The sequence below is a fragment of the Polypterus senegalus genome, chromosome 6 (genome assembly GCF_016835505.1).
Source record: "Polypterus senegalus isolate Bchr_013 chromosome 6, ASM1683550v1, whole genome shotgun sequence".
Lineage (NCBI taxonomy): Eukaryota > Metazoa > Chordata > Cladistia > Polypteriformes > Polypteridae > Polypterus > Polypterus senegalus.
In genome coordinates, this window is record NC_053159.1 from 23,726,337 (window position 1) to 23,738,787 (window position 12,451).

The 12,451-nt window shown below is 46.4% G+C and overlaps 1 protein-coding gene across 2 annotated transcripts in view; it reads right to left on the bottom strand.

Moving 5' to 3' along the window:
- Positions 1–6,983: 6,983 nt before the first annotated feature.
- The window catches only part of LOC120530873 (tumor necrosis factor receptor superfamily member 4-like), a 33,308-nt gene continuing 27,840 nt past the window's right edge, over positions 6,984–12,451 (bottom strand). Inside the window, exons 6-7 of one of the 2 annotated variants that reach the window (XM_039755593.1) lie at positions 11,292–11,402; positions 6,984–9,750 (exon numbers count right to left, since the gene is read on the bottom strand). In XM_039755593.1, coding sequence (XP_039611527.1) covers positions 9,680–9,750; positions 11,292–11,402 — 182 coding nt within the window. In that variant the 3' untranslated portion in view covers positions 6,984–9,679. Of the gene's footprint in view, positions 9,751–11,291; positions 11,669–12,451 lie in introns of those variants that run through there. The other variant, XM_039755594.1, reaches the window with a different exon arrangement.

A 12,451-nucleotide genomic window follows, 5' to 3' on the forward strand; every position in this document is an offset into this window, starting at 1 on the left:
CCATGTTCGGCAAACCCTCCCCACTTGCTCTCGGGGAACGGCAACCCTCCCCACTCCCGCCGTGTTCTGCCTGCCTCCGGTTCCAGCGCGCGCCGATCCTCCGTCTCACTCGGTGTCTTTCTCGGCGACCGCCATCTCCATCAGCTGCTCACACTGGCGGCGAGAACACGTAGCAGCTCCTCTAAGGGCGGCTCGGCGGGCGAAGGACTCCTCCGGCGCCGCGCCGAGCCGCTGGTGGAGAGAGAGACAGGCGTCGGTGGGCTTACCTGTCCATCAGCTCCACGCGCGCCTGTCTCCTCTGGGCCACCCTCTGGCCCAATCGGGTCTCGGTTTGGCACGAGACTGGCATTCCTTGGGCCCGCCTCTATCCAATCATCGGCGGGCACGCAAGACACACCGGCCAATCCCGTGCCTGTCAGCGGGCGGGACATCCGCCCGCGCCATCTTGCCTCCCCTGCTCGAGTGCGGAGGCGTGCCTCTTCCAGCGTTGTGACTGCGGCGATTCCTTGAGCCGCAGCGGCTCGAATCCGCAGCCCTCTTCGCTGCCTCCGTCGCGCGCTGCCGACAGCCCGTGGCCAGCGTGCCTCGGCGCGGACGCGGATCCGTTCGTCCCTCCCTGTCGAAACAAAGGTAAGTCCGACCCGAAGGGCCGATGATTGCAGGGCAGGGCACTCACCTCCGAATCCCGTCATGCCTCGGCGTGGCCTTCAGCGAAGCAACGCCGGCCTGGCTGTCCGTCCCGACAGCGCGACTTTCGGAGCCCGCTGCGCTCCGGCGATGTCGGGTCCTCCTCCGCACCGGGGAAAGCCATTCCGCTGTCGGTGGCGGTTTCTGAAGCAGCGCTCCGCGGTTGTAACGGGCGCTCCGCGGCCAGTGTGTGGGTCCGCTGCGCGCGGGCCGTTCACAGAAATTGATTGTTTGAACCCAGGTCCCGCCTTGTCCCAGGCGGGGCATCCTGCCGACTACGCCACTGTGAACGCTGGCCCCGGCACAGACAGACGGACAGCATGTTTTGCACCCAACACACTTTATTTACACTATTTACAACACTACAAACAGTCCGTGCACTCACAAAACCCCAGTGCCTTCTGCACTGATTCCCCCAAGTCCAGGGCCCACAGTTCTGTGCCTTGCTTCCTGGCCGCCTCCTGTCCTCGCTCTCCAGCTCAGTCCTTCTGCCTCCCGACTTCCACCAATGACTGGAGGGAGGCGCCTAAATAAGGCTCCCGGATGAGCCCCAGGTGCTTCCGCCATCTGTTCCTTGGCCACGCCCCAGCGTGGCGGAAGTGTCGGCTGCCTTCCTGGCAGCTCTCCGGCGCCACACAAAGTCTTCCCCGGCACTTCCTGGTGTGGCGGAAGTGCGGCTCCCGGATAATTAGGCACCGGGCGCCGCCTGGCGGTGGCCACGGGTCCCTACAGGGCTGGGCTTCAAAGCCCTGTACCCGAGGCCCCTTGCCTAACCAGGACGGACGCCCCACTCTGTCTGGAGGAGGCACTCGCCCTCCTCCGGTCCTCAAGCGTCCCGGCGGGCTCCTGCCCGACCGGCAACCGCACGGGATAAACCGGCATCGGCGCCGCCTGGCGGTGACCACGGGCCCCTACAGGGAAGGGCTTCCATGCCCTCAACCCGTGGCCCCAACAGAACCAGGACGGGCGCCCCTGCGGTCTGGAGGAGGCACAAGCCCTCCTCACGTCCTCCTGGGCGTCCCGGCCGGGCTCCAGCCCCGGCCGGGGGCCACAATATATATATATATTCTTTATTAAGTCTGAATAGCAATCTGATTATTAGGTGGTTACCTACCACGTAACACTTGTGGTTGTGTTGCAATTCAGACTTAAGAAAAGAATATAATACTCCGATCTTCTCTCTGCCAAATAAGCAAACCAGCTGCTGTGGCACAGCGTCAGAGGCATTGCTCAGGCACTGGCATCTGAGGTTTGATCTCTGTAACAAGATGCAAAAGTGCATACACCTGATGAGCCCCAATAAGGGTGAAACGTGTTGTGTACTCTGCAGACCCACCGAGGAACGTACCTCCCAGTCACTGATGATGTCCTTTCTATTCCAGAACTCATCCACTGATGACCTCATTTCCTCCTCTGGTCATCCTGATACATCCCCATCCTGTTTCAGCCTTATCATTCAATCGCTGTTAGTCAGTTCTGTTTGGATGCCGATTTATAAAGATGTGTTTCATTTGTCGGCATTATTTTTCAGTTTACAGGGTGGCCATCCCCAAACCTTTACCATGCTCTTTGCTTTGTTCTTCTTACAATATATATTGTCACGCACTTGTGCATGGGAGGCAGCTAAAGGGCCTGAATGAGAGTAATTACCACGCCGGATCAGGGGGTGGCGGAGTGCACTGACTCTTTATCTCACTTCTCTGCAGACCAGGGAAATTCTTGCTGGTCCCGATGACGTCACTTCCTAGTCCAGCCCAATTGATGATGTCCCTTCCTCTGCTTGCCTTTAAAACCGCCATTTTGAAAATCTCAGATCAGTTCTCTTGTGGACTCTATTTTATACTACCACTTTTCAGCCAATTTTGCAGCCAAGAAACCAATATTCGGGTAACTGCCCCAAACTTTTTTGTGTGTCTCTTTGTCAAGTTTATGGCAATATATATATATATATATATATTGTGAGAACTGGTCCGAACACCATCAGACAAACACCAGCACTTTACCAAACACATGTTTATTACACTAATAAGTCCCACACAGCACACAGTGTTCCCGCACCAAGCACCCCTAAATACGGGCTTCTCAAATGTCCGTGGCCCGCCTTCTTCCTCCAGCTCCTGACTCTAGCTCCCCGACTGTAGGAAGGTGACCCCTTTTAAATTCATCCAGATGTGCTCCAGGTGCTTGCTGATGCCCTTCGTCAGGTGCAGCGGCCTGTCCCGCGAGGGCAGGTCTCCCACTAAGCGGGTTTAAATCGCACTCGTCCAGGGCCCAATCCTGCAAAATACAAAGCAGACACAGGGGCAATGACGTAACCCTGACACAACGGCCTGGCGTCTTCCACTATGCCAGAGGGCCAACACTCCACCCTTTGGCCAGCACCCCAGAAGCCGAAACCTCAGCACTCGCTCCACGGCCTTCATGAGCCTTCTTTGGGTTGTCAAACGGGACTGCTTGCACTCCCGTCCTCCCCGCTGGCCTCGGCGCTTCCCCTTGCCACTGCAGAGGGCGGCCTGTTACCATACGTGAGCACACGGGCTCACTTCTCTCTCTGTGGGAAGATCCAGCCTTACACCTCCGGTTCCTCCCTTTCCTCTGGTGTGCCCTGACGGTTTGAGCCTCCCTACGGGAAAGGAAGAGACCCCTGGCTATCTACACCCTGTATCTTAAAACAGTTTTTCATTCCTAAGCCTAGGAATGTGTAGAAATAAAAAAAAAAACTATTTTAAAAAACATGATTAATTTTCTCCCTTTGTGGATTTCCACCTATATACAGTGGTGTGAAAAACTATTTGCCCCCTTCCTGATTTCTTATTCTTTTGCATGTTTGTCACACAAAATGTTTCTGATCATCAAACACATTTAACCATTAGTCAAATATAACACAAGTAAACACAAAATGCAGTTTTTAAATGATGGTTTTTATTATTTAGGGAGAAAAAAAAATCCAAACCTACATGGCCCTGTGTGAAAAGTAATTGCCCCTTGTTAAAAATAACCTAACTGTGGTGTATCACACCTGAGTTCAATTTCCGTAGCCACCCCCAGGCCTGATTACTGCCACACCTGTTTCAATCAAGAAATCACTTAAATAGGACCTGCCTGACACAGAGAAGTAGACCAAAAGCACCTCAAAAGCTAGACATCATGCCAAGATCCAAAGAAATTCAGGAACAAATGAGAACAGAAGTAATTGAGATCTATCAGTCTGGTAAAGGTTATAAAGCCATTTCTAAAGCTTTGGGACTCCAGCGAACCACAGTGAAAGCCATTATCCACAAATGGCAAAAACATGGAACAGTGGTGAACCTTCCCAGGAGTGGCCGGCCGACCAAAATTACCCCAAGAGATCAGAGACGACTCATCCGAGAGGTCACAAAAGACCCCAGGACAACGTCTAAACTTGCCTCAATTAAGGTCAGTGTTCACGACTCCACCATAAGAAAGAGACTGGGCAAAAACGGCCTGCATGGCAGATTTCCAAGACGCAAACCACTGTTAAGCAAAAAGAAAATTAGGGCTCGTCTCAATTGTGCTAAGAAACATCTCAGTGATTGCCAAGACTTTTGGGAAAATACCTTGTGGACTGATGAGACAAAAGTTGAACTTTCTGGAAGGCAAATGTCCCGTTACATCTGGCGTAAAAGGAACACAGCATTTCAGAAAAAGAACATCATACCAACAGTAAAATATGGTGGTGGTAGTGTGATGGTCTGGGGTTGTTTTGCTGCTTCAGGACCTGGAAGGCTTGCTGTGATAGATGGAACCATGAATTCTACTGTCTACCAAAAAATCCTGAAGGAGAATGTCCGGCCATCTGTTCGTCAACTCAAGCTGAAGTGATCTTGGGTGCTGCAACAGGACAATGACCCAAAACACACCAGCAAATCCACCTCTGAATGGCTGAAGAAAAACAAAATGAAGACTTTGGAGTGGCCTAGTCAAAGTCCTGACCTGAATCCAGTTGAGATGCTATGGCATGACCTTAAAAAGGCGGTTCATGCTAGAAAACCCTCAAATAAAGCTGAATTACAACAATTCTGCAAAGATGAGTGGGCCAAAATTCCTCCAGAGCGCAGGAAAAGACTCATTGCAAGTTATCGCAAACGCTTGATTGCAGTTATTGCTGCTAAGGGTGGCCCAACCAGTTATTAGGTTCAGGGGGCAATTACTTTTTCACACAGGGCCATGTAGGTTTGGATTTTTTTTTCTCCCTAAATAATAAAAACTGAATTTTGTGTTTACTTGTTATATTTGACTAATGGTTAAATGTGTTTGATGATCAGAAACATTTTGTGTGACAAACATGCAAAAGAATAAGAAATCAGGAAGGGGGCAAATAGTTTTTCACACCACTGTATACTGTATATATACAGCAAGTAAATATATCTTTCCTGGTGATTCTAAGATGAAATAACCCTAAAGAAGGACTATACTTAGCTTCTTTTAATATTGGCTAGACACTCATAATGACACAATATTCAAAGGACAGGTACTGGTGAAAAGTGTGATGCAGTCGTGGGTTCCTGCAGTCGTCTCTGGCCCGCTTCAAGAGAGAGAGTGTGGGGGGCATATTTCCTAGGTACGGGCAGGAGTGATGTCTTCCATGCGTCCGTAGGTGAGCTCTAATGTTCATTTCATTTGCCCAAGTGTTATACTTTTTCAGGTTCCAAAATGAGAACATGCAGTTGTCACACATGGGATTCGTTTACAGGGACCCTCTAAATAGCAGATAGTGACCCCTGGCCATGTATTGATCATCACCTAACAGGGAGCACATCAGCACTTTTTAACAGCCAGCCTGAGTCGTCTTCCACGTGGTCTTCATATCTCCCTGTCAGCTGATTGTGTGGTTTCAGTTGTATTTATTTATGGCCTCAATTACTCATTTTAAATAAATTATGTGTATGGCATAAACCGCACACATCACAGTGGCACACTTCAAATCTTCGGCTACAGGTGTCGGACGGCGAGATCTTTCACTGATCGCAGAGAGGATCGACTGCATGTGTCGCTCATCTTTAACTTACTCAGAGATGGTAAACTGAGTGTACAGAAACTGAGCAGGGAGCGGGTACAACTTTTTATTCACTCATGATAAGTCTTAACCTGTCATGTTTCAGCCAGGATTTCTCCTCAAATCTTTGTTTTATGTTGGTTTTGCTCCATTTTGATTTTTTTTTTGTTTACATAACTATTGCTTGGGCTTATCATTAATATTCTTTGTCTTTTATTTTATCAGTGCCTCGGTTATGTCCCATGTGTTTTGTGGTTGGTTCCCCAGGAGGCAGGGCCACCTTCAGGAACTGAACTGCCTGCCATCTGTCATGTAAATCCGGAGGGTCCTGATGGTTCTTTGCGAATGTGTTGTGGAGTGGGTGAGTTATTGTGTTTTGCTGGGCCTTGTACCTTTCTGTGAATCTCTGGATTTTTAAACCGTTGCTATGTTTTTCACTTTGTTTCCGGATTCTATATTGAGACTGTGTTCACCTTGGATTATCTTGCCTTTTCAGGCAATTCCTATTTGTACTCCTGAGAGCTGCATTCTGTTAAAAATAAATCTTTAATTTTATAAAGATCTTGCATTTGCCCTGTTAGTTAGGTTTGGCAGTATATCCCCCTCTAGTGGGCATTTTTGGAACTGTTTGGGAATTACATGCCTTGAGACCCCCTAGCTCATAACATAACATACCATAAATGCCCTTTATTACAACAATGTGCCTAAAGCTGAAAAGTAATTAAATATGGACGTGGCATTTGCCCCAGTTCAACCAAGATGGATGGCAACACTTCTTGTCAAAGGATGGACACCCAATGTGCCTACTGCTCAGGTCGACGACCTTTTGCATCATGCGGTGAGATGCTCAGTCTGTCTGGTAAGGGCATGCAGCCACAGTGGTATTTTTTTGCTGTGGTACTTGTGTCTTTTTCACACTGCCCTGTGGCATTTTTAGGGCATCAAAGATTAAGGGCCAACACCATGGTGGCTTCTGGCCTACCTTTCTTCTCAGATCTTCCATTAGTCAATGTTTTTCCCCATGACAACAGGCTCACATGTCGTACCCATGTTGACTTCAAATGCCCCGCTTTAGCTGGTCATGCCAAGCAGTTCAGTTCATTGCCCTAAACATTTGTATGTTTTTCTAGCACACGCTTTTATTACTTTGGCTAATCAATACATGCATAAGACCTGGGAGCCGCACAGCTCTTAGTTATTCAAAGTCCATCCATTTTAAACTATAATAACAGGCTGAGACAGAAAGACTGAGAGCTTTTGCCTATCCATGTGATGTGATTCATTTTATTTTATTGATTTTTTCTCACACAGAGTGAACACACTGTACAAATACTTGCATCTTGAGTAAACATCTCCACCCAAAAAAGACTGAGCCTGAATCCACAATGCACTAATCTGCAGAAGTACAACCGATGCAAAGTAAGTTCATAATAAAAAATGAATGTACTCTTTAAAACGGTTTACACATTTACACTATTTACATGTATAGAAAACATTCCCTGCTTCGCGTACACAAGAAATTCTAGAGAGCTGAATTTCTTACACAAACATATACATAGAATTATCGGTGTTGCGTACTCATGATAAAAAAAAAACCTCTAATATGTAAAACATTATGTATATTTAAAAAACAAATAATTAGAACATTTTCACAATTTATTATAAAATATCCAGTTTGAAATTAAAAGTACAAAATAATTGTATGTACAGAGGTCCAATCATCACACCAAAAGTCAGTCCTTCTAATTGGATGCTATGAACGTAAAAGGCAAGTCGACCACAACTGCCGCTTCAGCGGACTCACCAAAGGTCATTCGCTTTGACTGGACACAGAGAACACACGGACTACACAGGACAATAGTGAGACCAGTAGAGACGCAAACGGCCTCACACACTCCTACTTGGGCCCTCCGAGCTCTCACTAGCCACTTAAAGTATCCTCAGCAGAAGCCCTACACAAACGTCCTGCTCCTGGAGATGCCCACCTGCTTGTTCTGACCGTGTTCAAAGAAAGGGGTGACTAGTGGCGATGGAGTTAATGTTATTAGGAAGAGTATGTTGGGTAGAGGTAGTACTTAACGTCACGAAGAAAAGATTGCAATGTGATTACGCCACCCTTACATTAAACTCTACACAGAGGGGACGGAGACCTCCAATAGTGCATAGTGGATAGGACTGGCAAGATTTGTTGGGCTGAATGGCCTGCCCTCTGCTCTAATTTGTTCTAATCTCAGTGTTGTCTTGGGTCAAATCTCCAATTTGGCCAATGTAGGCCTTGTTGACTGAATGAGGACCAGTCAGTGATGTAGTCCAAATTTATTTAAAAAGTAGAACAAATTCATGCACTTTAAAGACAGCGATACTGAAAGAGGTTTCCTGGACCTTAAGGCTGTTACATGCATATGCATAGGGGACAGCTAACGGGACTCTAGTGACTGCCATTCTACTGCCGCTCCAGGAGTTGGCGCTGCATCCTAATGCCTCTCTCTCCTTCTCCCTCTGCAGGCTGTTTGATTTGATTGACAGCTAGAACACCTCTGACATCACTTCCGGTGTCCGTCCACTGGACCCGCCTCTTCCTGTCAGAAGGGCCCAAAACCAGAAGCTCCGCCATCTTGGAACAGTTCTGTCTTGATCTCATGTGTGTACAGCTCTGCAATTTGTGTGTTTTTAATTTTTTTTTTAACCTCACTGTCTCCAAATGTACTTGGCACCCCAACATTGTCCTCTTATTCTGTTACAAGGTATTTGTAAGTGCAAATGTGCCACCTGAGTGATCACTGACATGAGTGTACTAAGATAAACCCACCTCTTCAATGCCAATGTGCTTGGAAAGGCCCTGCCCTCTGAAGAAGGTGCCCCTTTCCATTTCAAGAGAGAAAGAGAGAAATCCTGGGGAGATGGACTTGGGGGCTGGCAGAGGCTTAGCACAAATCCTCATGGCCAGCAGGTGGCAATAGAGATGGGAAGTAGGGACTCTGCTGGCCAAAAACAGAGGCAGCCTGGCATTTGGACATTTAAGAGATGTCCAGGGCTCTGGGGTATGATCACCTAGTGGAATGCCAAAAGGTGCCACATCAACTGTTTTTCACAGATTTGTTAAAGAAATATTGGGTAGGGCATGCTCTTGGCACAGAAACAGACAGGCTTTTTAACTGCTTTGTCCTTTTGCTTGGCGCCAGCTAGTGTTGATTGTATCGTTCACCTGCATGAATTCATAAAAATACTACTTTTAGTTTTCACAAACTGGTGTACCATCTTCTTCATCGTGATCTGTGTTTCACAGTATAAATTAGACCACCACACTCATTTCCGAAGAAAAATAACATTAAATAATCATAAAAAAGTCTTTTATGAAAAGACAATTTCTTTCGTTTCACTTATACCTCCATGACCACACGATCCATCTCAACGTCTGATGGAAGTGGAAGTGGAAGTGTCAGTAAGCTGCCTAGAAGTACGTTCTGTAGGTCCCACCATTTGGGACTAATCAACCTACACAATAGGCGTCCTTAGCAATATGTGGAAAGTGTCCACATGTGTCTTTACAAAGAGTGCAGTGCTCATTTAATCTTTTATGGGGGGGTTGCACCGCTTAATAGGCTGATGTCTCCTGCATTATTGTGCTCCCAATAAAATGGGGATCTGCCTCTGGTGTTCTGATGAGAGTCCCAGAGAGCATCATATGTGAAGCGGAATTTAATCTTACGATTTAATCTGTCCCCCAAATAAATACAATAAAATAAATACTGTAGATAACTGAACTGGCAATTACTAAACGTCACTGAAGCATTTAACGTAGAAATAAACTGCTGAAGATGGTTCCCACTATGTGTTCTACTAGTTTCAATGTTTCCTGTGCCTTTCCCTCACTTTGATGGGGGTGGTGGGGGGGGCATACTTGTTAAATATTTGTATTACAAATATTGGGTTGTAACATTTTGCCGAAGCAAAATAATAAAAAAAAAAAAAATCTCAGTTCTTCACAATGGAGGACCTGGCACCTTCATCTTCTTCTTGAACAGGAATCCGAACTGCTAAATGAGCTGCAAGAAAAAGAGATAAAACACTGAGGGTCAGTCGTTCAAGAGGTTTACTTATTTCGGCAGTGACATTCATGTGACTGGTGACTCCTCCTATGAAATCAGTAGATGGATTGGGAGAGCATTGGGGGTCATGAGATCACTGGAAAGGGGTGTGTGGTGCCCCCGATATCTATGCGAACGAATGAAGGTCCAAGAATTTAGAGTCCTGGTGCTTCCTGTCTTGCTATGTGGTTGTGAGACATGGACGCTATGCAGTGACCTGAGACGAAGACCGGACTCCTTTTGTATTGTGTCACTTCGGAGAATCCTTGGGTACCGCTGGTTTGACTTTGTGCCGAATGAGCAGTTGCTCATGGAGTCCCTAATGAGGCACATTACCTGCATTGTGAGGGAGCGTCAGTTACGGCACTACGGCCATGTAGCGCGATTCCCAGAGGGTGATCTGGCTCACAGGATCCTCATTGTTGATGCCTACTTACAACACCTGGTTGCAGTAGATAGAGGGTCATTTCCGGAAGGTGCGACTGGACCGCGTGTCTGCCTGGGGTGTTCCCAACCAGTATCCTCAGCTGTTTTGTCAGATGGTGGGTGCAGCAACACGCTGTAGCAGTGCATGCTCCCCAATCTGACCTGACCTGACCTGGTCAGTCATTCTATTGTTTCCTCTGAGTTGACATCTCTAACTTTAACCAGAATTTAGTCCAACTCGCCAGGGGTTCTCAGGGTGGCACCACACTACTCTACAGGTCAAGGAGACAGGGCCTGTCTGTGCGGAAGTCACACGTTCTCCTTCTCCTCTGATGCTCAGATTTTCCTCCCTATGGATGTGTTGTATTAATTCTAGATTGAACCCAAGTGGCAAGTGTGCCCGTATGTAGACTGGTATTACTTTCAGGGTCGGTGCCTGCCCAGTGCCCAATGACCATATGTGTTATGTCAGCAAGTCACCACGTTTTAAAAAAGCAGTTGGGAGAGTAGACAAGAACCTGAGAAAACCAAAGTGCCAAAAGACAAAACAAAAAAATCTGAATCTAAGAGTGTAGATAAAGCTATAAGGGCGGGGACAATTAGATAGGCATAAAACAAAGTTTGTTATCAACACAAAATGCACATCAGAACAAAATAAGCACGTCAGAAATGAAATAGTGAAGTATTCCTGTTATTGAAACAATAATAAATAAGAATTCAAAATGAATACACGAAACATAAAAAAGAGCAAAGCCAAGAGCCATATGATTGTTGAACATGGAGGGACCTTGGCTTAGTGTGCCCACATGAAGATGGTGATGCTCTCAAACCTTCACACCATTCTCGCAGCTATGCCCGCTTTGAATCATCACGCCCACCCTCAGCTGCTCCCCTCACATGTCCTTTAACCAGAAGGGAAGTTCTCTTGATTTCCAAGAAACGAGACAGTTCTAGTGAAAGCTGATGAGCCCCCACCACCACCACCCAAACCAATATGGTTGTGGTGATGCCCACCTGACTTTGACACAGTGCTATACTGTCAAGAAGGGGTTGCTGCACCATTTTTCACTTACAGTTTTTTCCTTGCCTTAAGTGCTTCTTGATTTTCTTAATCCGAGGCCAGGCAAGAATTATGTAGATGATGAAGATCACAGCCAGGACACTAAGCACCAGGAATAAAAGTGCTGGCAAAGGAGACAAAAAAAAGAGACAAGAAGACAGTGAGACAAGGGGCAATCAGGGTAGAGGGGGCAGACTGGCACTCTTCTGTCTCACATTCACCACCAAGCAAGCAGAAACTCTTTCTTCACTAGTGATAAGCGGAACGATTCATGGAAAACTGAATTCACAGTCAAACTCACGTGGAAAAAAACAGATTGTGAAACAAATGGCATTTCACTTCCAGCGAATCTTCTGCCATTGACACAAGAAGAAGAATGTTCAGTCCCATCTAGAAAGACTTACATGGATTAGTTTTGTAGTCATCTCTCTGTGGTTTAGTAATTTAATAAGAATCTCTAGAGAACAAAATTCATCTTCTGTCACATGTAAAGATTTTGTTGAGCCATATTTCAGCCAGGTGGTTAAACTCTTTGTTTTATGTCCTTTCTCTTCATTTTAGTGTCATTTACTTATCTTAACATTACTTATAATTATTTTTTGTTGCCTGTGTTATCCCCGTGACCATGTAGTTAGGATATAGCGGGTTGGATAATGGATGGATAGATGCCTGTGTTATGTTCAGTGTGTTTTGTGGGTGGTTCCCCAAGAGGCGGGGCTCATCAGTGCTCATCACTGCTAGGGACCGCCCTCAGCCCAATAAGGTGGGGCAGCCCCACATTTGCTTGCGGTTCATTTCAATGGGCTCGTTGTGTGGTGAGTTCTCTTGACTGCTGCTCTGCAGTTTCCTGGATTTTTTAACCTTTGTTCAGTTTTATTGACTTTGGATTACTGTTTTTAGATTTTGTTTGTCTGGGGTTGCCTTTGACTTTTCAGGCAATTCCTTTGTGTCTTTTGGGCTCCATTTACAGAGCATTTTGAATTAATAAATCTTTTATTTTTAAAGATTCTATGTGACCATCTGTGTTAGTAGTTTGACAGGATTTACATTTTTAGGGGGCATTTTTGGAACTGTTCGGGGCTCACATGCTTTTTGATTTACTAGTGACATTAAACTGTTCTAGTAGTTTGATCACAGCTATGACAATGTTGGTGATCACAATTCTAAAGACAG